Here is a 24146-nt window from a genome sequence, read left to right on the forward strand (position 1 = left end):
CTTTGGGGGGATTAGGTCATGAGGGTGGAGCCCTCACGAGTGGGATTAGTACCCTTCTGAGAGACCCCCCCCCAGAGCTCCCCGCCCCCTCCGCCAGGTGAGAACACGGCGAGAAGGGGGCAGCCTGCCACCCGGACACTGGCCCTCCCTGACCTTGGACCTCCAGCCTCCGAACTATGAGAAATAAATTTATGTTGTTCATAAGCCACCCAGTCTGAGATATTCTGTGAGAGCAGCCTGAACAGGCTGAGGCCGGGGGTGACATTGGAGCTGACGTGGGGAGACTGAGCCGCGTAGAAGAGCAGAGCCGGCAGAGGGAACAGCGAGCACAGAAGCCCCGCGGACGGGGCAGGTCAGCACGGCCGAGGGGCGGGCGGAGGCCGGGGCACAGAGGCCGGGGCTGCCCACGGGCGGCAGGCGGAGACTTTATCCTGAGCGCAGGGGCAGCCACCGCCGTGCAGGCTCTCACCGGGGACTTGTGTGCCCTCGGGTCCCAGAGAAGCAAGCGGCTCCCACACAGCCTCACGGGGAAGCCGTGGGAGCCACGGAGAATGCTCGGACACAGCAGGAGTCCGGATGCCTGGCACAGCGGAGGCTCTGGTGGCTGCTGCAGTCCAGGGTCAGGAGAGGCAGGAGACGCTGCGGAATGCCCAGGCCCAGGCCCCCGGCACAGGCAGCACCCGTCCTCACTCCCCACCCATGCCGGGCTCCGCCAGCACCCAGTCAGATGGCAGCGCCTCGGAACGCTGCCCGGATCCGAACTCTCCTGCCCAGGCTTCTCTGGCCAAAGCCAGCTGAACTGGAAAGGGGGGGGGGGGGGGGGGGGGGGAGGAGACATGATCTCCACCAGGAGGCAGAGCTGGGAGTATTGGGGAGCAGCAGCCATGACCACACCCCGTCCACAGGGAAACTGAGGCTCAGACCCAGGGCCCGGAGCTGCCCGAGCTCAGAGGCAGAGGGAGCTGTAGGACCCTGGCCCTGGCCGAGTCCGTGCCCTCTGCGATGCCCCACCCCCACCCCCACCCCACTGCCCGCCCCCCTCCTGCCTAAGCTTCTCCAGCCTCCCAGCACCCACAGGAGCTCCTCCCCCTGCACCCAGCGGAGGGCACGGAACCAGGACCCCCTCGTGCTCTCCCCTGAATGGCTCACAGCCCAGAGGGGGGCAAGAGCAGGCCTGAGCGAGGGCTGGCCGCGCCCTCCCCCCCACCCCCCCGGCACCAGCAGGAGCCCGCAGGCGGGGAGGGTAACTGAGCCCGAATCTGGGCCTGCCCCGACCCGTCCCCCCAGAACGTGTTGTTTCCTTCTTCAGAAGCAGTTTCCAGCTTTCCTCTCCGTCTGACTGCGGGGAGGACCCGGGGACCACCGCCTGGGTGGCCCTCAGGCCTGTGCCGCTGCCCGGCCCTGACCGCCCGGGAGCCAGGCCTGACCGTCCGGGATCCAGGCCCTGACCGCCCCGGAGCCAGGCCTGACCGTCCGGGATCCAGGCCCTGACTGCCCCGGAGCCAGGCCTGACCGCCCCGGGAGCCAGGCCTGACCGCCCCGGAGCCAGGCCCTGACTGCCCCGGAGCCAGGCCTGACTGTCCCGGAGCCAGGCCTGACCGCCCGGGAGCCAGGCGGGGGCAGGGAGAAAGGGACCCCACAGGCAGGGGAAGAGCTCTGGGGACGCTCCGGGGGACCCCGCAGCTCCCTGCAAGCGGGCTGGGGCTGCCGGCTCACAGCCTCGTCCGGGAGGACTCCCCCACCCCCAACACACACCCCACGGCTCTGTCCTGCCTGTTCCCAGGGGGTGGCCTCAGCAGCCTCCGCCACCACAGGGCGTGCCCCTGTCCCTCTCGCCTCTGCCTCCCAGGGTGCGCACAGTAGGCCCTCATTCAGGCTGACTGAGTGCTCGCTGGGGCCCAGTGTGGTGCCCGGGCTGGGTGAACTCTCTGGAAGTCTGCAGAGGTCTGGAGGGCCAGCCCGATAGCTCAGGCCGCACCTCTGAAGCAGGCACGGGAGCTGGGGGGCCTGAGGGGACACAGACAGGCGCCCCACAGAAACCCACAGTGCCATCAGGGCTGTCCCTCCGGGCGTGGCCTCTGTGCAGCCTCGGCAGCTCAGACGGGGTGCGACGGGGTGCGGGTGATCTGCCAGAGGGAAGCCCCCGGACTGCCTTCCCCTGGGATGTGGGCCACCCCCAAGACAGGGCCCCCAAGGGGCAACCCAGGGGGAACAGGGGTGGGCGGGCAGGGGCAGCGTGTTTCTGAGGGCCCTGCACAACAGGCCTGGCCAGGAGTGGTCCGAGGGGGGGCAATCTGTGGACACAGCGAGGGAGGCTGGCCCCGGGGGTGAGGGGCGCTGTCCGGCCTCCCCTCGGCCAGGCCCTGCCCCGCGCACAGCTCCGCCTCTGCCCCCTGGGCCGCCCTCTGGCTGCTGCTCCGGCTCCCGCCTGGCTGGTGTTTTCCTCTCACCGGGCTCCTGAGGATGTGCGCCTCCAGCAAACAAAGGACTATTTTTACCGCCCGATTGTTTCCTCCCTGCGTCCTAGGTCCCCAGCCAAGGTACACCTCCGCCCCCTCCCGCCCGCCCTGCGGGCTCTGTGCGCCAGGTGCCAGCCGCTCAGCCACCTGCCCTCCCTGGGGCCGCCCCGGAGAAACCAGGGCGGCAGGTGAGGCTGGGAGGGGCTCGGGGCGCCGGAGCCCGGCCTGGGAGACCTCGCCGAGGTGGGCATCAGCCCCTCCCGCAGCCACAGCCCACCCCCATCCCGGCTGGTGCCCCTCAGGCAAGGCCCCCGCCTGAGGGGAGGTCAAAGGTCGGGGGCAGTCCCGGGGTTAGCAAGGAGACAAAAGAAAGGGGAAACCAGGCTTTGAGTCAATTCTATTGTGAAATTCTCTGCAGCCAGTGCATCCTCCATTGCCAGGCCTCGGGCAGGCACAGAACTGGCAAAGTCTGGATGCAAACCCAGGTCTGGTAGCTCCCGTCCTTTTCCCCCCGCCCCCCTCCGGGCAGCCGGCACACTAAGAGGCTTTAGGGGCTGTGTCCCAGGTCTGCTGGGCTTTGGGCGAGAAGGGAAGGAGTAGGAGAAGGCCCCTCAGGCCCCGGGGGGAGGGTGAGGGAGGGGCAGGGAGGGAGGAGGGAGGGTGCTGGCGCTCCGGGCTCAGGGCCCAGCAGCTCCCCGTCCCCCTGTTGCTCCCAGAGGCGGCTGCAGTGGGAAGGAGCCTCTGACTGCTGTGTTTTTTTAAAACCACTTGATCGTGATCGAGGATTTAATTTTATCCCCTTCCCGGGCTGGCTCTGCTTCTATTAATATTTGGAGTTTGAGCACGAGCGAGGAGGAGGGTCCCTGGAGCACAGGACGCCCACCCCCGGCTCTGCACGGCCCCTCCCTGCCTGTCCAGCCAGGACCACGTCCATCTGGGGTGGGGCACGGGGGCGGGGGACCCCTCAGCTCAGCTCCCGCCCCTCCCCCAGGCAAAGCTGCTTAGCAGAGAGGGAGGCCGGGGATGGGGTGGGGAGCAGGCGGCAGCTCCCGCCCTGGCTTCTATTGGCATCATCTCAGCTTTCATCCTCATTGAGAAGAGTTTAACCAGCACCTGACTGCATGGGGGGGGGGGGGGGCCTGTGCCCCTCCCCCAAGGAGCCCGGCGTGCAGACAAGGCTTCCTCTGGCACAGCCGAGAGGATGGGGGGGCACCGTCCTGGTGCCCTAATGATGACCGTGTGTGCCCATCACCCACAGCGGGCAGGCCACTCCGCCACCTAGTCATTGCATCATCTCATTCATTCTCAGCAACAGCCTCAGGCGATGCTCTTTATTCTCTTTGTTTCCGATAAATAATTTGTTTCCGATAAATAATTTGCCCTAAATCATCCAGCTGCCAATGGCAGGCCCGGACTCCAGTCCCACAGCCAGAATGTCTCCCCAGCCCCCGACCACGCGCGGACAGACAGATGTGTGCGGTGGGAGGACACAGTCCACGTCAGGGTCAGGTTCAAGTACCGTTTGACCACGGGTTTTCCTGGTTCAAAGCATTCTTTGTGCAGACATTGGCAGAGGCACACTTGTTTTTATTATTAGTCCCACTTTACAGATAAGAAGATTGAGGACAAGACCTGCCCAAGGGTACAAGGCCGCAGTGCCCTCGGTGGGGGCAGGTGTGCCTCCAGGCTGGATGGGCGGTGCCCGCTGTGAACAGGAAGAGCTGTACAAAGTGGAAGAGCAGCTTCTAGAAAAACCAGCTCAGCCTGGGGGACTGCCGTCCCCTGGGGGAGCAGCGGCTTCCCTGGGGAGCTGGGAGGGGGGGTCCCAGGTTCACCCCGTCAGAGGCTTAACCCTGCTGACAATGGACACGATGGGGCTTGAGAGCAGGCCAGATGCCAGACTGGTCCTGGGTCACAGAGCTGGCCAGGGAGAGGGTGCTGGGCAGCCCGCGACCCAGGATTCCCCCCTCAGGCCCGCCCACTCCCTTCTGCCAAAGCTGGAGGTGGGGCAGAGGGCCTGGGCTCAAGTTCCGGCTGCACCACACTGACCTCTGGCAAACGATGGAACCCCGTTTTCTCTTCTGGAAAACCACAAGCTTCCCTCACACGTGACTGCAGAGGGAGAGTACGAAGTGCTAGGCTCCTGCACACAGGCAGCGCCCAGACCGGGACACGGAGCCCCCTGCATAAAGGATGTCTGTGGCCCAGCCGATGTGGCTCAGGGGTTGAGCTTTGACCCAGGAACCAAGAGGTCACTGGTTCGATTCCTGGTCAGGGCACATGCCCAGGGTTGGGTGTGCAGGAGGCAGCCAATCAATGATGTTTCTCTTACATTGATTTTTTTCTCTCTCCTTTCTGCTCTCTCTAAAATCAATTTTAAAAAATACATAACCTCAGGTGACAATTTGTAAATAATCCTCCTATATAATAAAAGGCTAATATGCAAATTGTCCCCTCAACATTTAGTTCCATGGCGGGAGGGCTGGCCAGCCAGCTGCCCACCGCCCCTCTCCCGGCCGGCCGGCCTCCAGTGAATACATAAATAAATGACGCTGGTGAAAGCCCACCTCCTGCCAGGGCCAAGGCCATGGGCCAGGAGGCGGGACTCTCAGAGGCTGAGTCTGAAGTCACCCCTGGGGCTGTGCAGGGGGTGGGGGCTCCCACAGGTGTGCAAACAGAGCCACCTGGGCACCCTCTGCTGCTTCCCTGGGCTTCGGTGAGGGGCCTGCGGGTGGGGCTCAGCTCCCAGCAGCAGCCCACTCTCCTGGCCTCCCTGCCCGCAGGCTGAAACCGTCCCTGAACCACCCGTGAGGGTGTAGGTGAGTGTAGGTGAGAGTGGGTGAGGGTGTGGGTGAGAGTGGGTGAGGGTGTGGGTGAGGGTGTGGGTGAGTGTGGGTGAGGGTGGGTGAGGGTGTGGGTGAGCGTGTGGGTGAGTGTAGGTGAGAGTGGGTGAGGGTGTGGGTGAGAGTGGGTGAGGGTGTGGGTGAGTGTGGGTGAGTGTGGGTGAATGTGGGTGAGAGTGGGTGAGGGTGTGGGTGAGTGTGGGTGAGGGTGTGGGTGAGGGTGTGGGTGAGTGTGGGTGAGGGTGTGGGGTGAGGGTGTGGGTGAGTGTGGGTGAGTGTGGGTGAGGGTGTGGGTGAATGTGGGTGAGAGTGGGTGAGGGTGGGTGAGGGTGTGGAGTGAGGGTGTGGGTGAGGGTGTGGGTGAGGGTGGGTGAGAGTGGGTGAGGGTGTGGGTGAGTGTGGGTGAGTGTGGGTGAGTGTGGGTGAGGGTGGGTGAGGGTGTGGGTGAGGAGGCCTTTGTTAAATGAGGGCCGCAGCCATTGCCCCCCACCCCCCCATACTCCCTAAGCACCAGCTGTCTCCCCAGAGGAGAACGCTCCTCCGGACGGAGGCCTCAGGGCCAGTCTGGCCCACTTCCCGCCCAGGGAGGAGGAGGGCGGGTGGCAGGAGCCACAGCGGAGGGCTGGGGAGAGGAGGGAGGACGGCCGGGAGCCGGGACAGTGGGTGGTGGCGGGCCCCCTGGGCCCACGGAGCTCCTGCGGGGCTCGGAAGCCGGCTCCGGCCCCCACCGCGGAGTCAGGGGCCGGAGGGATCGTTTTCGCTGCCACAAAGGGCCCTGGCCGTTCAGCCGGATTCTCACAGCGGCTACTCACCTGGGAACGGGGAGATGAAGTGCTTCATTCTTCCTCCACCTCCCTCCGCCCTGGGGCTGGGGAACACCTGCCCCCGTTCTCAGCCTGTCCCGGCCTCCCCAGCTCTGCCTGGCCCCCTCAGCAGTCCCAGTCCTGCAGGGGCACCATCGCTGGCCATGCACCTCCACCCAGGAAGGTGGGCCCAGGGTGCCAACTGCATAGGCTGAGGGGCCCAGGAAGACCCAGCACTACCTCCCCCCTCTCCCCTCCCCCTCCCCTCCCCCTCCCCTCCCCCTCCCTCCCCCGTCTCCCCTCTCCTCCTCCCCCTCTCCTCCCCCCTCTCCCCTCCCCTCCTCCCCCCTCTCCCCTCCCCCCTCTCCCCTCCCCTCCTCCCCACTCTCTCCTCTCCTCTCCTCCTCCCCCTCTCCCCCTCCCCCTCCCCCCTCTCCCCTCCCCCCCTCTCCTCCTCCCTCTCCTCCTCCCCCTCTCCTCCTCCCCCCTCTCCCCTCCCCCACCCTTCCATCTCTGCTGAATGAGTGATCTGATTCCCCTGAGGCCAGGGAGTTTGACAGCTCGAAGGTCTCATCCCTCAGGCCAGTCCCAGGGGGCTGGGCAGGTGGGACGGGGCCAGCCAGCCCCACCTTCTCTGCTCAGCGGCCCACATTAGGAGAGCCATTAACTCCAAGGTTAGCTACCAACAGTGCCACTCACAACACTGGGGTGGCCCTGGCCAGTGTGGCCCAGTGGGTGGAGCATCACCCTGTGAACTGAAGGGTCCCGGGTTCAATTCCTGCCAAGGCACATGCCCAGGTTGCGGGCTCGATCCCCAGAAGGGGGCGTGCAGGAGACAGCTGATCCATGACGTTCCTCTATCATTGATGCTTCTATCTCTCTATTCCTCTCCCTTTCTCTATGAAACCAATAGAACTATTTTAAAAAGAGAACACTGGTGTGGAGGCGGGGGAGTTTCCACTTCATGTGAGCCCTTGCCATGCGGCTCTATGACATAGAGTCTATGTCGTTTCTGGCTAACATAGCTGTCTTCCTTTCCACAACTAAGCTTCTTCCTAAGAAAGGAAGTTCCAGAGAAACTTAAGGATGGACGCCTGAGGGAGTGAGTCCCCGGGTGGGCAGGCCCTTTCAGACAGGCTGCGGACAACCCCGTCCTCCTCAGCGTAAGGTTCAATGATGGCGTTGTGCACCTGCCACCATTTCCCATAAACCCCAGGGCATGGAGCACCCGGTGACCCTCTTTGAAAAGGGAATAGAAAGTCTATGTAATTAGGGAAAAAAAAGTAGAAATAAAAAATCCTAGAACATGCTGCCAAAGCAAAAACTCCTGAAGCAGAAGTGATGTCAGCTTCCAAACCCGCATCACACCTGAGCTCAGCGAATCTTCCGTCTCTGGGATGATGCGAGGGGCGGGTGTGCTGTTTGGGCTCCGGTCACAGATTCTGAGAACCACGGGAGTGTCTGGAATGGCAGGTTCCACCCTCAGGGGATGCTCAGAGTCTGCTCCCCAGCTGGGACGGTGAGGTCACCGCTGGAGCTGACTGACCTTGCTCTAATCCGGGACGGTATTTAGAATCTCCAGGTGGAAACAGGGTCTCAGCCTTCCCACAGCGCTGTCAGCCGGGCGGGGTAGACCTGGAACCTCTTCCAAACCCCGAACCCCACTCCAGGCCACAGACAACACAACTGGAGAACCCGTGTTTCCAGCGGCACAGCCCATGTGAGGCGTGGAAGGCAGCAAAAGCACCCACTCCAAGGGAGGATAGCTCGGCCCACACACCAAGGCATTAAACTTCTTTATTGCTCACTTTTTTTCTCCGACAGGTATGCTTTCAGTTGAAATAAGGAGCCACGGCAACACTTCCCCTTTTCTTCTTCAGGAGATAACAGATCAGGGCAATCACTGTTACAAGAGGGAGGCCCATGACCTTGACACGGACAGGCTGGGGCGGAGACACATCATGGGCCAGGACATGGGCCCTTCCTGGGAGCGGCAGGTACAAAGGGCGCGCGGCCAGCCGCACGGGCACCTGCGCCTGACGACGGGGCTGAAGACTCACCTTCCCCAGGGCCCCGCTGAAGCTGCGGACCCGGCAGAGAGCGTGTGTGCTTGTGTGTGCTCATGTGCTTGTGTCCTCCCCCTGGGGGGAGATGCTCTGAGGCCCCTGATGGGGTCCCCACAGTCCTTGCCCCTGGAATCAACGGCCTTTGCAGTTAATGGTCCGCGAACCAGGGCCAGGGGCCCGTGCGTGGAGGAGGACACAGTGTTTAGGCCATGACACCCAAGTCCTGCTTCTGGGGCAAGATCAGCACTGAGACCCTCCCCCCTCCCCGGATACACTCCCCACCCCTGCACGGTAGGGCTCTCCCAGGCTCAGGCCTAGGACACGCTAACCTTCGGCCCCTGTGTTCCATGGCAGGCCCAAGCCCTAAGGGGAATGTGGCTGAATGTTCTCTGGCTCCCGCTCCGGGGCAAGGGGGGGAGTTCCCCTCCCTGGGCCTGCATCTCCCACACCTCCCCAGGGGCATCCTGTGAGCGAAGGGGGGGAGGACAGGGGGGAGGACTTGGGTGCCCACAGCCATTCAGAGACCGGGCTCTGGGCCGGGGCTGAGGACCAGCCTGTGGGCCTTGCTCATTTGCCGCAGAAACCGGTTTGGCTCAGTGGATAGAGCGTCGGCCTGCAGACTGAAAGGTCCCAGGTTCGATTCCAGTCAAGGGCATGTACCTTGGTTGTGGGCACATCCCCAGTGGGGGGTGTGCAAGAGGCAGCTGATCGATGTTTCTAAGTCTCTATTCCTCTCTCTTCCTCTCTGTAAAAAATCAATAAAATATATTTTAAAAATAAATAAATAAAAATAAAAGGCGCTGCCCTTCCAGGCTGACGGGGGGACTTTTGGGAAGGAGGTGTGCAGAGGCACAGGCGTGGGCGTGCTGGCCGGGAGGGGAGGTCCCAGCAGCAGACACCGCGGGAGCCAGGCTGGGGGCGGTCAGGGGCGGGTGACTGGAGGCAAAGGACTCGCAGGCTTGAGTCATGCTGGGTCTGTGGGCGGGTTCCGGGCTCCTGGGCAGACCCTGTGGGTCTCACGGCGGGGGGAGCAGCTCCTGCCGTTTCCAGGAGGACCCCAGATGAGGCCTCAGGAAAAGACCCGGAGAATGGATGTGACAGAGCTGCCGGGGCGCCTCTGCTCAGCTCGGTCAGGCGGGGCCAGCAAAGCGGGCTTCCCTTCCTGTCCGGGAAGCTGGCCGGCTGCCAGCCCAAAGTGATGGGCGTAAATCCCGGCTCATGGCCGGTCACCGCTCGGCTCCCGCTGCTCCCCCAGGACACAAACCTCCTTGGGGGCCCCACTCTCCAGCTGCGGATGCTGCTTGGGGTCCCTGAGGCCCCTTACTGGTGGAGTCAGGTGTGGTCACTGGTGGAGTCAGGTGTGGTCACTGGTGGAGTCAGGTGTGGAGTCAGGTCCAGGTGCCCCGGGCTGCAGTGGGACTGCGAGCAGCAGAGGGGGTGGGGGATGGGGAGCAGAGCAGCAGGAGTCATGGGGGAGCCAATGGGAAACACACGATCGAATGCAAACACAAACAAAACACGTGAGAGCAGCCAGCTGTGTAATAAATATTGCAAAGCGCATTTGGTTTCTTTCTTTTTTTTTTTTCAAGTCAAATATAACAACCAACGTCCCAAACCCTGTATTCAGCATTCAAGAGAGAAGCCGTTGCTTTCAGCAGAATACCTGCAGCCATTCAAGAATAAAAATCGTTTCCCGTTAGCCAGCCAATCAAAATCCTTTTCCAGTCTGAGCAGCCAATCGGACCTCTTCTCGTTCCTAAAAAGTGACCTAAATAAAGAAAGCACCAGAGCTCGGACAGCTTCCCGGGAAGCCATGTACCAGAGGCGCAAATTTAAAAAAATAAGAGTCAGAAATAAAAATAAAAGGTTTCCGTTGGTCAAGATTTAAAAATAAAAAGGTTTCTTCCTGAAGCCAATCATGAGTCCGTCCCTTGAAGCCAATCATAACTGCACCAGCGGCGTTTCCCTCGATGCCAGCCCTGCTGAGTGGCCTGGGGCGGGGTGGGGCGGAGTGGGTGGGGTGAGGTGGGGGAGGGAGTAGAGGGGTGTAGTGGGGGATGGGGAAGGGGACCCGCTGCCACTCAGCCAGACGAGGTCACACAGATCTCTTGGCCGATGCCAGCTTTCAGGATGTTCCCTGGGATCCGCAGCTACTGCCTCCGGTCCTCTGTCTCCGACCTGGAAAACGCCATCACCACGTCCTCTGCACCTGCAGGCGAGCAGGAGGGGCTTGCTGGAGGGGCCCTGGCACCGGGACGAGGCAGGAGGCTGTGGCCCTCGGGTGCGGCCCGAGGGAGTGCTTTCTGAGCACAAAGCTCTTCCCGGAAGCCCACCTCCCGCAGGCTCCCCTGCAGCCTGGCCAGCCTGGCCCGGGATATGCCTGCGGCCGGCTGCGGGGCTGGGGACTGCGGGCTGAGGGCGGGTGGGGTGAGGCTCAGGCTTGCGGAAGGCTGCACAGCCAGGAGGTGAGCGTGAGAACCCAGCGCTGCTGCTGGAGAAGGCTCTGCGCGCGCCCCTCGCTCCAGTTACCAGAGTCAGGCCCTCGGAACCGCCCTTTTTCCTCCTGAGACCCGTCTGGACCCCTTTGGAGACCTCGCTTGTTGTGATTTCTAGGAGCCAGACCTCTGCCCAAACTCAACACCTGTTCCAAGGACCAGGCGGCCTGGCTCACAGGCGACAGATAATGGCCATAATCTTTATTGCTCAGTTTTTAATCATGGATTGGAGGATCTGGCCCAGGCACTCATGAAATCACTTCCTTTGTCTTGTTTTCCATAAGACGGGCCCTGACATGCAGCCAGAAAAGGCAGGGGAGGGAGGGAAAGCGCTTGCAGAGCTGACCTGCCTCCCCGCCCAGAGCTGCTGGGAGGAGGACCTGCAGACCTAGGCCTCCTTTTGCCTCTGGCCCCAGCCCTCCCCGAGCCCTGCTTCCCCTCTTTCTGGGGCACGGCTCTGGGTTGCGCTCAGAATAACAGTTGGCCGCCATGGCCTTTCTGACGTACTTCTCTCTGGAGGAGCTCTCCCGGGAGGAGGACTGGAGCAGCAGACAGAAAGGCCACTGACGGGGAGCGGGGGTGGGAGGCGCGCAGCGGAACTGGCCTGTGAATGGCTTCCGCCCCCAGGCCTGGTGCTGGCCGCTCCCCCCCGCAGGGCACCCTCTCCTTCACCCTGGCAGCCCCCCGCCGAGCTCCTTCCTACCCGTCTGCCTCGTGGACAGGGGAGGGGCACCTGCCCCAGGCGCTGCAGAAGGAGGGCCCGCCCACAGGTCCATTGGTGCAGAAAGGCGTTCACTGGGCACAGCGACAGGTGCTGTAACCACCCTGCCTTGACGGGCTCTGACAGCTCCCCTGACAAGGGGAAGGAGGTCTGGAGAGGAGCTCAGATCGGGCTCCTTTGCTGGGAAGCCCTGCATTCCTCCCGCTTCTCGGGGACATTCTGTTCTCGCTCAGTCCCAGGACCACGCAGTGCCGCTGCAGGCAGAATTTCCCTAGCAACCACCGAGGCCAGGATTACGTCACACCCTCATGGCAGCTGAGCGGGTTAGCTAACGGATGCCAGCTTTCCCCATGCCGCCTCCCACCCACTCATCAGTGGGGCTGGCGGAGACCACGGAGGGCGCTGTCGGCACAAGAAGCCTGGCTCCACGCACAGGGGCGGACTCGCTGCCCTGACCTGCCTCGGGGCTTCCGCACAGGGGCCTGAGCTGCAGGACAGAAACAACCCCGCTGCCCCGGAGGGTCAGAGAGTCGGCAGAGGGAATGGCCACAGCTCCCTGGAGGAGCCCAGACCCAGGCCAAGGCCCCTGACACTACAGCTGCCCAGTGTGTGCCCCAGCCTCTCCTTTTACCATCCTCAGCAGGCCTGACCCTGGGCCCAGCAGGCCCCTGGGCGAGGGACACCTTTCCCTCCCCTTTTCTCGGAGGGATTGGGCCTGTTACCTAACGGGAGGGTGAGCTACCCTCCCATGAGTCCAGCTGCCCGAGCTTTAGAGCCAGGAGGGAGTCAGAGATGATCACACAGACAGCATGTGGTGTCTCCCACGGGAGCTCCACTGCGGAATCATGGGGCTCAGAACAGGAAGACACTGCAAAGGAGCCGGCAGGCCCGGCCACTGCTCCAGGTGGTCAGCGGGGCTTCCTGGCCCCTTTACCGGTGAGGGCGTCCACCGCCTCGGCTCTTCTGCCAACACTGTCTGGGCCGGGCTCAGAGCTCTGTTCGTCCCTTCCCACCAGGACAAAGAGCCAGAGCCAGACAAAGACAGCAAAAGGAAAAGAGAACCGCAGGCCAGGATCTCATATGGCCATAGATAGTCATCTTACCTGTGCTATGCAAAAATACTAAAAAAAAAAACACCTAGCAAACTGAAAAGAGCAACACAAAATAATTACATGTGAATGGAATTACAAAGAGAATGGAACCAAACAACATCAAAGCAGCCCTCGCCCCTTGGAGAAAATTCAGCATGGAACCCAGAATGCCGCCCTGGGAGTAGCCCTGCCCCCGACACCTGTCCCCTGCCTCCCCTCCCCTCCGCTGCCTGCCAGACACTCCCCGTCCCAGGCTCACCTGCTCTGGAAAGCAGGCCCAGGCACTGCGGAGGGCACAGCCCTGCACTAGGGCAGGGCACGCGTGGGAAATCTCAGCCCACGCCCAGTGCCAGCTTTGCCCCTTGCACAGAGTCCAGTCAGTGACTGGGGAGAGAAAATGACAAATATGCAGGAGCTTGTGGAAGGGAGGCTGGCCCTGAGTGGGGGCAGGAGACAGACAATGGGTAGCTGGTCTGTTTCAGGCTCAGCAGGAATTCACAGCAGCAGCACTGAGAGCCCAGGCCCGGCTCGCACCCAGCACCAGCCCGGCCCGGGCCCAGCTGACCGCAGGAAGCTGCCGTGGCCATCGGGCAGCCCGGCTCTCCGCAGGCGCTGGCCCAGGAGGAGGGCGGCTGGAGGAAGCCCCCAGCACTCAGACAGCTGAGGCTCTGAGTTGAAGCCCTTCAAAGGTCTTTCCATCGATGCACTGGGCACCTCAGTCTGTGTCCGGAACTGTCAGAACAGGGCCCTCTCAGGACACGTTGTTACTGGTTCAGCTCCAAAGGAGGCCAGCCCGGGCCCACCGACCAGGACACAGCCCTGTAAGATGGCACCGGAGAGAAGGGCTGCTCCCAGAAGCGGCATCAGCCGTGGGTGGGGGCGCCCACATCACCCGATTTGGAGCCACGGGCTCCTCCAGGCCCAGCTCCCCGGCCATGCACTCCGGGGACAGGGGCCTCTGACACCCGCACCCCTGCCTGCAGGGCTCCCCAGGGCTCCTCAGGGCCAGGGGTGCTGGGCAGGGGCCTCCTGACCTCGCAGGGGCCTAACACCTTCCCAATGCGGTAACCACTGGGGCAGCATGTCAAACTCGTGGCCCACAATGAATATTTTTGTGTCCCAGCCAGTATAACGGTGTGAGCAGTTATTACAATCATGAAAGGAAATAAGTCTCCTGTCAGATCCAGAGTCACTGACATCCGCCGTGGGTCGGTCTGGAAAGGAGTCACTGCGAACAAGGCTCCCCGGAGTGGGGGAGACAGCAGCAGCGGAGGTGCCGTGTGTCAGGAAGAGAACATGCACCTCATCATCGCTCTTGTCTCTTCTGACACCATACTTTCCTAATAAACCTAATTTCTATGAAAACGGAAGCTTTTGTTTTTTGCGGCCCACATAAACTTCAGCCTTACTTGGCCTGTGTTAGCCTTTGAGTTCGACATGCTTGTAGTGGGGCCTAAGAAACTCAGAAATACAAACGGAAGCCCCAGTCTCCACATTCCCACGCTGCGGGGGGCGAGGAGGGGGGGTGGGGGGACCCTCCGTGTCCCCCCTTTGGCTGATGCTGCCAAGCCCTCCAGGGAACCCCCCTGCCCCCACAGTCACGGACACCGGCCAAAGAGGAAACTCAGCCACGCGCCTCCCCTCTGTCCCCTTCTTTGCCCGTATGGCTTCTGGTGGTGGCGCCTCTTCACCCAATGACCTCATTGTACTGCTCTCAACACCAGCTAGAGCCTGCCACCCGCTCCTCAGCACGGCTGCAGCTCAGCTACCGGCTCTGCAGAGAGGAGCCAGGCAGCAAGCTCCTGGACACCCAGGCCTCACTGCTCCTCCAGGGGGAAGTGTCCACGGGGGACGAGGCTCCTCCCAGACAAACGCCGCCCACTGGGTGGCACTGCCTGTTTACAGCTGCGGCCCAGGAGCCCGGTTCTAGTCTCAGCTCTGATGCCCAAAGTTCCCAGGGGATGGCTTTACCCAGAGCTAGCAAGACACGGGTTGCCATGGGGACAGCAGCCCGGATCCACCAAGGAGTCAGCAGCCAAAGTGGGCTCCAAGCTTGTGCTCCCAGCTGACAACCGCTCACCAGGCTCCCAGGCTGCCAGGACAAGGGGCACCCGGGGGAGCATGCAGCGGGCCCAGCAGGGGCGGGGCCTCCTGACCAGCCACTGAGGGCCCTGCTTGGGCCTGAGCAGCCTCTGTGGGCGCTGGGACCCTGGAGCCCAGCTCTGGGCTGACCTGGCCTACTCTGTGCGGCAGGGTAAGCGCCTGCACACCCACTCCCGTGGTCTTCATCTGCCAAACCGGAAGCACCACACCTCCTCCCCGAGCACCAGCACCACGTCCACACACGGCACCACAGGCAGAATCTGTGAGGTCACAAGTTGGGTTCTACACACCAGCTCTTCAGTCCAGACCCCTCCCCCGCCCACCTGCTCTACTCCAGACCCCTCCCCCAGCCCACCTGCTCTAGACCAGACCCCTCCCCCCGCCCACCTGCTCTACTCCAGACCCCTCCCCCAGCCCACCTGCTCTAGACCAGACCCCTCCCCCCGCCCACCTGCTCTAGTCCAGACCCCTCCCCCCGCCCACCTGCTCTACTCCAGACCCCTCCCCCCGCCCACCTGCTCTACTCCACACCCCTCCCCCAGCCCACCTGCTCTACTCCAGACCCCTCCCCCAGCCCACCTGCTCTAGACCAGACCCCTCCCCCAGCTCACCTGCTCTAGTCCACACCCCTCCCCCCGCCCACCTGCTCTAGTCCACACCCCTCCCCCAGCCCACCTGCTCTACTCCACACCCCTCCCCCAGCCCACCTGCTCTACTCCAGGCCCCTCCCCCAGCCCACCTGCTCTACTCCAGACCCCTCCCCCAAGCCCACCTGCTCTACTCCACACCCCTCCCCCAGCCCACCTGCTCTACTCCACACCCCTCCCCCAGCCCACCTGCTCTACTCCAGACCCCTCCCCCCACCCACCTGCTCTACTCCAGGCCCCTCCCCCAAGCCCAGTCCTCCATCTGCTCCCACCTTGCACCTGCTCACGGACCTCGCTCCCATTCCTCCTGGACACCCACAGGCCCCGCCCACTCAGAGCTCCCCTCCCTGTCTCATCCACCAGAACCTCGGTCTCAGATCCCATCCGCACCTGCTCACCAGCCTGCAGGTTCTCGGTCCTAAATGTCCCACATCACTTTGCACCGGCCATCGCAGTGACCTTCCAGCTGTCTCCCTGCCTCGCCTTCTGCCCCGTGACCTCTCCCCAGCGCTCACCCTAAATGGATGACAGCTGACCTGGCAGCTCCCCTTCAGGCCGTGGGGACCCCTTGCAGTCTTCAGAATAAACTCCGTCCCGAGCCCATTTGTCTTTCTGGCCACTCCCCACCCTCCCGGCATCTGCCACGCCGGGCTCTGAGGGGACATGTAGACACTCAACACTCGCACACGGGCAGGTTCCGGAGCCCCCTGGCCTGTGACATCCTCCCGTAGTCTCCATGCACACTCCCATGCCTCTTCTCCGTGGCTTCCTAGTGAGGTGCCCTTCTCTCGGGACTGGTCATCCTGCGATCTGTGCGCCCAAGTTCTTTACACACGTGCCCTTGTGTCCGCCCTGCCGGACCGGCAGCTCGAGGGCGGGCTGTCCGATGGCACGTGCCCGGCACACAGGTCCGTGGGCTGACGTGAGCAGAGGGCCCCATGGCCCCTTGGGGCTCTGGTCCAAGGCAGAGGTCACCTCTTAGGGGGCGCCTGGGGGCTGATTAGAGTCGCACAAGACGTCGTTCTCGCTCTCAACAATAGGCCCCGCACTGCAAAGGGAGCCAAAGCAGCCTTTGCCGCCGGAACCAGAATGCGGAACTGAGCAGCTGGCCTGCGTTTCAGCACATTCCTTACCCTTTCTTGGATTTTTATTTTTCTGTAACACAAGTTACCAAGTCCCTCTGGTTGATTTTTCAGTTGGATTCAATGTATATGTAATTTTTTTGGGTTCAATTACATTGTTATTAGGTCACAGGTAATTCTCACGTAAGCGTTGATTAAAGTTAAAATAGATTAGCTTCCCATCCATAGAGTAAGTCCTCCCGGGGCCTGACTGTAATTTCAGCCCTGAGCTTGTTACCGCCAGCGCCTCTGGGAGCAGCCCCGGTCCACACAAGGATCCAGCAGAGTCCAGCGGTAGCCGGAAGCTGGACTGGGGCTGCGCATAGCACTGCACTGGCTGGGTCCCGGCACAGTGTGATCAGGGAGACTCGGCTCAGGAGCAAGAGGAGCAGCGACCACCTGAATGGGGCAGGGAGGGCTGCATGGAGGAGGTGAGAGAGCAGGGAGGGCTGCATGGAGGAGGTGAGAGAGCAGAGGCGGGAAGGAGTGCGAGAAGTCCAGGAATACGCTGGCTGTAAGATGGAGATGGTGTCAGCACCTCCACTGACACTGCTGAGACGGCCAAGGGGGGTGACCGAATGCAAAGTGCTGTGCGAGGGGTGGGCCACTCCCTCAGGGCTGCTGGCTCTTTGCTGTTGCCCGAGACCGTGACCGTGGCCACAGCTCCTTTACCCGGGTTCCGTGTGACCCTGAGATCAAATGACCTTGGCTTCTGAGGGCAGGAGCCAGCAGAGCCTGGGACAGCCTAGAAGCAGGGGTCTTCAAACTTCTCTCATTATGAGAATCACCTGGTGGAGTTGTTAAAACACAGATTCCCGGATCCCAACTATAAGAAGTGCTATCAGGAATCTGTGTTTTAACACCTCCACCAGGTGATTCTCATAATGAGAGAAGTTTGAAGACCCCTGGCCTAGAGGCTCCAGCTGGGGACCTCCCTGGGAAGTCTCTTGCAGGAAGAGTGCGATCCGATGAGGCTGGATCAGGCGTGAGGCGCCACTGAGCCTGCACCACAGCTCCCAGGCCGAGGAGAGGGAAGAGAAGAGAAGGACAAGAGCTTCCTTAGCAAACTGGGGTCCCTCCAGCCCCCAGACACCTGGGCACGGGCCATACGAGGCACTGCACCAGGATGCCAGCTCTGCACGATGGGCCCTCTGCCCTGTGCACGGGGGCCTGGGATGGGAAGGAAGAGACTGGAGCTCTCAAGAACCATACATTCAGAGGCCTGCAGGGCCCGGGATAATGAAGCAATGGAAAACTCGTCCCAGTGTTTCCTGTGCCCTCCTGAGATGCCACGGTAACTGCCAAGTCACACCTGTTTCTCAGGTAAACACTGCCCTGCTTGGAAACGCTTAGGGCCTGTAAGCCACTCCTAGATTCTCTTAAAATAACTGAAGATTCATACAGGATAGTCAACGCGTGGCACACCCTGGACCTGCTGACCAGCTCTGCGGCCTCGGACTCGTTACTTAACCTCTGCAGCCACTGTCTCTTTTTGAAGGTGAAGAGGCTTCTGGGAAAACCCTCAACAAGAAACCAGGCTGGAGGAGGACTTCAGTAAGTGTTTGCTGTTGTGATTAACAGCAAAAATGAGAAACAAATGTCCCCCAATAAAGCATCGGTCAAAAAGTGGGGCACAGCCATATGGCTGCATATTATGCAATTGCTAAAATGTTTTCTTAAAAATTGTTTAAAACATTGTAAAAGGATCATAAGTTAAAAAAAACCTGGATGTTCAAATGGACAGTAAAATGTTTACAGTGTAAGGTCCCAACTTTATGGTGGAAATAGATGCCTATTTTTAAAAGGCTGAGAGGAAATTTAACGAAAGGTAAAGTGATAATAGCTATGTAACAGGATTCAAGCCTTCATGCTGTTTCTGTCCTTCCTGGTCTCCTGCACTGACGGCTTGTTACTTTATAGCCAGGAGAGGGGTCGGCGTGTGCTCGGGAGCGGCCCGGCAATCAGAAAGGAGTGAGCTCAGCATTCTGTCCCGCCTGCTCTGGAAGCTGCAGCTGCACCGTCTCAGCAAGGCGACCTTCCCAGAGAAGCATTGATTTCCTCTGGTTCACAGTCAGGCTGTCAGGTCCTCCCGGCCACCCTCAGGGGCCCGGAGACGGTGCTCAGAGAACTAGCTCCATGTCTCTGCCTTCCGCAGGGCCTGCAGGCTCCCAGCCCCACAAACACAGGAAGGGAAGCCACTGTCCCAGGCTCAGGGAACTCAGAGCTGGTCGGGAGGCAGACCAGAAAACAGTGTGAACGTGTGATGGAAATCACAGGAGGGGGAGTGGCCAATGAGGGCCTGGCCCTCGGGAGGCGGGAGGGAGGGTGGTCAGGGCCTGACCTGCGGGAGGGAGAGGGTGGTCAGGGCCTGGCCTGCGGGAGGGAGAGGGTGGTCAGGGCCTGGCCTGTGAGAGGCGGGAGGGAGGGTGGTCAGGGCCTGGCCTGCGGGAGGCGGGAGGGAGAGGGTGGTCAGGGCCTGGCCTGCGGGAGGCGGGAGGGAGAGGGTGGTCAGGGCCTGGCCTGCGGGAGGCGGGAGGGAGAGGGTGGTCAGGGCCTGGCCTGCGGGAGGCGGGAGGGAGAGGGTGGTCAGGGCCTGGCCTGTGAGAGGCGGGAGGGAGAGGGTGGTCAGGGCCTGGCCTGCGGGAGGCGGGAGGGAGAGGGTGGTCAGGGCCTGGCCTGCGGGAGGCGGGAGGGAGAGGGTGGTCAGGGCCTGGCCTGCGGGAGGCGGGAGGGAGAGGGTGGTCAGGGCCAGGCTCCTGGGCTCCTGGGCTCCAAGAGCAAATGCAGAGCAGAAATGTGTGAACACCCATGGCCTGAGACAGGAGCTGAGAGCCATTCCCTGGGACTGCTGACGCTGCATAAGGTCATGGTGTTGCAGCTGGCAGGGGTCTTGCTCGTCATGCCAAGGGGGCTGGACTTGAACTTCAGGCAGTAGAGTCACTGAAAGGTTTTAAGTGTGTGTGGGGAGCTGCTGACATGGTCTTCAAAAATCCCTCTGGCCAGGGGGTAGAAAATGCACTGTGGGGGGCAAGTGAGATGTCAAGGTGCCAACGAGGAGCTTTTGCAATAATTAAGACGAGAATTAATACAGGCTCAGACCAAAGGGGGTTCAAACCAAGGTGGAGAAGATGAAGCAGATCGGAGCAGCATTAAAGCTGCTGGTGACGTTCGAGACACTTGGGGAAGAGAGGAGGACACATCGGTCACGGCCGAGGACGGGGGGAGGGTGTGTGTGTGTGTGTGTGTGTGTGTGTATGAATCTGGGCCTGTGGAGTGTGGGACCTCTGGGGTGAAAGGGTCAGGAGGAGCTGCGTACTGTCGGGTCAGCAGCAGGGTCTGCACTGAGGGCGCATGTCTGTGGAAGTCACCGTAGCATATGTGACTTCCAAAGAGAAGGTATGAGACTGAGAGCTGAAAGGACTGAATCCGGAGAAGACCAGCATAACAAAGGGAAGGAGGGCATTCACAAGGGGATGAGCAGAGAGGTAGAAACCTGGGGGAGGGGGAGAGAGGTGTATATCATGGAAGACAGGAGGAAAAGCGGGGTTTCTAGAAGGATCATGGTGACCTCACCTTGCAGAAACTGCTGAGTAGTCACAGATGTGTGGGTGTGACCATATAGGCCCGGAATCTGGGCCTCTGAGTGCGGGCTGCCCATGGGACACCCAGGCTGCCTCAGCCACCTCTCCACTCTCAGGCTCAGACCAGCAGAGGCCAGGCATGTCCACTGTTCAGTCCAGTACTGGGGGCCACTGGGACCCTCTGCCGGAACCATTTAGTGAGCTCTTGGGGGCGGGCCCACGCTCCAGGGTCTCCAGCACCTGCCTGATGCTGGATACAAGTTCACCAGGGGGAGAGTGGGAATGGGGCAGGCTGGGAGGCCTGGGTGCAGCACGAGGCGCCAGATTACAGTGTGGGCAGAGAATGCCCAGCTCACTCTCCTCCCTGGGTCTAGGGAGGGCAAGCAGCGCCCTGGGTACCAGCCCCCTCCAGCTGCAGAGGGGAAGTGTTTGTGAGCCTAAAGATTGTGGGCAGGACCCCAGGACTAATGCTGAGCACAGATCCATTGGTGGGGTGATCTTGGGCCCCCTACCTAGGGGAGCTGGAACAGTAAGAGGCTGCAGACACCCAGGAGGGAGCAAGGGGCATTTGCTGAGAGACAGTGCCACCTGGTGGCAGGAGGCACTCACACCAGGCTTCTGCTCCTAGGCCTCTGGGGGTCTTTCATGCTGGGGCCCCTGCACAGGAAGCAGTGAGCCAGGCTTCCGCCACCCGGGCAGCACCGGAGCCTCTGACAGCAGCATACCCCGTGGCATCAACTGAGGTCGGCTCTGCCCTAGGAGAAGGCAGGCAGACTAGAATTTTAGCCGACAGCCGTGTGGCGCCAGGGGGAGGGCAGAAAGGTAAGGTCCCGCTCTCAGGCTCGTCCCTGCACGGCAGGAGGGACTGGGCCGGTTGCTGCTTGGCTGCAGTGTGTGTGTGTGTGTGTGTGTGTTCGCCGTGTCCTGAGAAGTAACAGCATGCTGTGAGGCTCTTCCAGGCACAGCTACCCTCCCCTCTCCACCTCAGGCCCTGGAGTCCTTGGGCTTTCTGTAGTGTAGGGGTGTCGAACTCAATCAGAGAAGGGGCCAAAATCTAAAATCCAGCCTAAATCGCGGGCCGAATGGTTTACTGAACAGTCATAAACTGTCATTGTGATGGAAACGCAGCCGAGTGCAGTGATGACAGCACGGTGCGGGCCACATTGCAAGGCCTGGCGGGACGGATTTGGCCCGCGGGCCTTGTGTTTGACACATGTGCTGTAGCGCATGCCTTCCCGGAGGCTCCGGTCAGAGTGACCGTGGTGGTGAGGGCCACCCGCAGGGCACCTGGCAGCAGAGAGCCATGCCCGCCACCAGCCTCCCCGAGGTTCCCCTGGCTCCAGGCTCAGCGCCAGGAGCCAGCTTCCCGGAGAGAGGCGCTGAGGCCAGCCTGGAGGGGCGGACGGCCCGCACTCAGAGGGCCAGGCTCTGGGCCCATGTGGTCACACCACACACCTCTGACTCACTCCTGGCTGCTCGGCAGTTTTGGGCCAGGTAAGGTCACCGTGATCTCCTTAAGCGACTCGGCAGAGCTCACTTTATTCTCAATTGTTGGGTTAGCTGGGCGAGGTGAAGAGTTCCCATAAAAACACTTCTTTAAACTCCCCTCGTTACCAATGAAATGTGCGGGTCACGTTAAAGAATTAGCATTACAAAAACGTGTGACTTGGAAAGCGGAAGTCCCTTATATAGTTTTACCCTCTGACAAAATTTTCTATTAGCAGCCTAGTGTGTTTTCTAAAAAAAGAAAAAAAGAAAAGAAAAAAAAAGTTTGCATTGTTTTCAGAGAGAGGAAGGGAGAGGGAGAAAGAGATAGAAGCATCAATGATAAGAATCATTGATTGGCTGCCTCCTGCATCCCCCCTACTGGGGATCAAGTCCATAACTGGGGCAGGTGCCTTGATGGGGAATCAAATCATGACCTCCTGGTTCATGGGTTGATGCTCAACTATTGAACCACACCGGCCAGGCCTGGTGTGTTTTATTTCAGCCTTTTTTTCTATACATGCATGGTGTGGGGGGAGAGACGGGTGTGTTGTTTTCTATACTGACACAGTTCTACAGCTCTTCTTGATTTTTCCAGTAAGAACATCCTACCAGAGGCATTCTTACCACCCCCCTCACATTCAGGCTCACTCTGAGCCAAGACCAGGGTGGGAAGCAGGTAAGGCCAAGGGACTCAGAAACGTGTGGGTTTCGGGTAGATGTGGTTCCGCACGGGGACAGGGGCCTGTGCTGGAAACCCCGTCAGCCTGGAAGAGGCGAGCGCTCCAGAAAGCGTACCCCAGGAGGCAGGGCAGACTCCACACCCGGGTCCCCTTCAGGGGAGGCGGTCCCCGACAGGCTGCCCTGTGCGTGTGGCCCTCGAGTGGCTAGGCGTCCTGTACGTTTCTGCTGAGCTGGGCGCACAGGTCGGGTCACACCCAGCGTCAGAGCTTGGAAGCTGGGCCCTGAGCCAGGGCAGGGCCCTGTGACATCCGGGAGGACAAGGGCAAGTCCAAGAGCAGCCGCCGTGCGCCAGCCCCTCAGCACGCTGCTCATGCAGCCCCTCGCATCGGACGTGCCACACTATTTCACGGCAAATAATTCAAACTAGTGCAACAAGGAAAAAAACATAACTGGGAGGAGGCGCTGGTGGGAGACTGGGCTACAGGGTCGCATAAAGCTTCCAGAAAGGAGGAGCCCGCAAGCGCCCAGTAGCCTCCTGCTGCCCCGGGCAGACGGAGGCGAATCCAGCACCCAGTTAAGAATCGGCGGCAGGCCTGCACCCGGGCCCCTGGTAAGTGGCTGCCTGAGCCAGGGCAGGAACTGTGTCCTTGCCGGTTAAGTGGAAGTAACACAAAGAGTAGCGATCTCCACTCCAATGACACTTATCAGGCACTTAGCACGCGCCTACTAGACAATATACTCAAATGCCACCCACTACCGTTATGAGATTAGCTGATGGCACTCAAAAAAGAATTAACTCCGGGGGCACACAGAGACTGCCAGAGCCTTTGGGCCTCCCCTCTGGGCACAGCCAGGAACACACCACCACTGTGCAGGCCGCACCCAGGCCAGGCCCTGGCACACAAGGACAGTGTCACTCCCCCTGGCAGGGGGCTGGGTGGGCAGGGGTCAGGCCGAAGTTGAGGAATGCAGCAATCAGAGCGTCTGCAGTGACAGGGGCCCGGACACCTCCACAGCTTGCCTCCCCCAGGCCTAGAAAGGGTCCTGGCAGGCTGGGGCCAGGCAGGGCCCCCAGGGCTCCGTGGCCAGGCGCGGCTCTGCCTGGGGCTCAGCTCTGTGGAGGGGAGGGACTGTGGCCCCTCCTGTCTCTCACGGACACCCCCCACCCCCGCCCCGGGAGGGCTGCAGCTGTGCTGTCACTGGGTGCCCCGGGGAGGGGTGGCCCGGCTCACTCACCCTGGTCGATGGAGTGCTGTGGCAGCTGGCTCAGCTGGCTGTTGACCACGCCCGCGTAGGTGCGCAGGAACTCCTCCTCGCTGGCCGTCAGCTGCAAGGGAGAGCGGCAGGTGAGGGCGACCGTCGCTTCTGAAGGCACCTGCCAGGCCTGCTTGGTGCCCATGAGGTGCCACCTCCTTTGCTCCTTGGAGGTTTGACTCTTCAGTTCCAGAGCAAGCCCTCCTGCCGCCCTGAAACGGGGCCTGGCCACGCAGAGCAGACCGGAGGCCGGACTTGAGGGCAGCACAGGGCCACTGGGAAGCGCTGCCCTCTTCGGCCTGTGCCGTCAGTGCCCCTGGACATCCCCTGGGAGAGAAGACTCACCCACCTAACCCAGAGGTGGGAGGATGCCCAGCAGCGCCCTGGAACTGCACTCCCCAGACTCAGCGCCACCTGACCAGCCACGGAGCCAAACCACAGGCTCAGCATCCCCTCCCCGACCCCGCGGCTCCAGGCGGGAGCGACAGCGCTGCTCGGCCCAGGGCACTCACGTTGGATCCCATCTTCCTCAGCATGAGCAGCACCCGCACCTTCTGCTGGATGTACATCTCCTCCGGACTCTTCCCGGGAGCCCCCTCGCGGTTCATCCCCGGGCCAGCTCTGGGGACGGCTGCGGAGCGAGAAGCACGGGGGTCAGGACGAGACTGCCCAGAGAGGCAGGGAGCTTCCTGGGAGTGTCCGGCAGCCCACCTCGCTGCAGGGACTTGTTTCTGAGTCCAGAGCAGGTGGGAAGTTGCCTGTTCTCCTGAGACCCACTAGCCCAGCGGTGGGC

The 24146-nt window shown here is 61.5% G+C and overlaps 1 protein-coding gene and 1 long non-coding RNA gene across 4 annotated transcripts in view; one reads left to right on the top strand and one right to left on the bottom strand.

Moving 5' to 3' along the window:
• Positions 1-9394: 9394 nt before the first annotated feature.
• Positions 9395-23482, top strand: LOC118731927. The gene is made up of 3 exons (XR_004992010.2): positions 9395-9519; positions 17941-17948; positions 23471-23482. It is a non-coding gene; the product is annotated as an uncharacterized LOC118731927 (long non-coding RNA).
• CTNNBIP1 (catenin beta interacting protein 1) overlaps positions 9689-24146 on the bottom strand; it is a 41848-nt gene continuing 27390 nt past the window's right edge. For 2 of the 3 annotated variants that reach the window (XM_036460815.2, XM_036460812.2), the window contains 3 exons: positions 23866-23984; positions 23336-23426; positions 9689-10380 (listed from right to left, as the gene is read on the bottom strand). In XM_036460815.2, coding sequence (XP_036316708.1) covers positions 10322-10380; positions 23336-23426; positions 23866-23961 — 246 coding nt within the window. In that variant the 5' untranslated portion in view covers positions 23962-23984 and the 3' untranslated portion in view covers positions 9689-10321. The remainder of the gene's footprint in view (positions 10381-23335; positions 23427-23865; positions 23985-24146) is intronic. The other variant, XM_036460813.2, reaches the window with a different exon arrangement.

The sequence above is a fragment of the Pipistrellus kuhlii genome, unplaced genomic scaffold (assembly GCF_014108245.1).
Source record: "Pipistrellus kuhlii isolate mPipKuh1 unplaced genomic scaffold, mPipKuh1.p scaffold_m20_p_34, whole genome shotgun sequence".
Classification (NCBI taxonomy): domain Eukaryota; kingdom Metazoa; phylum Chordata; class Mammalia; order Chiroptera; family Vespertilionidae; genus Pipistrellus; species Pipistrellus kuhlii.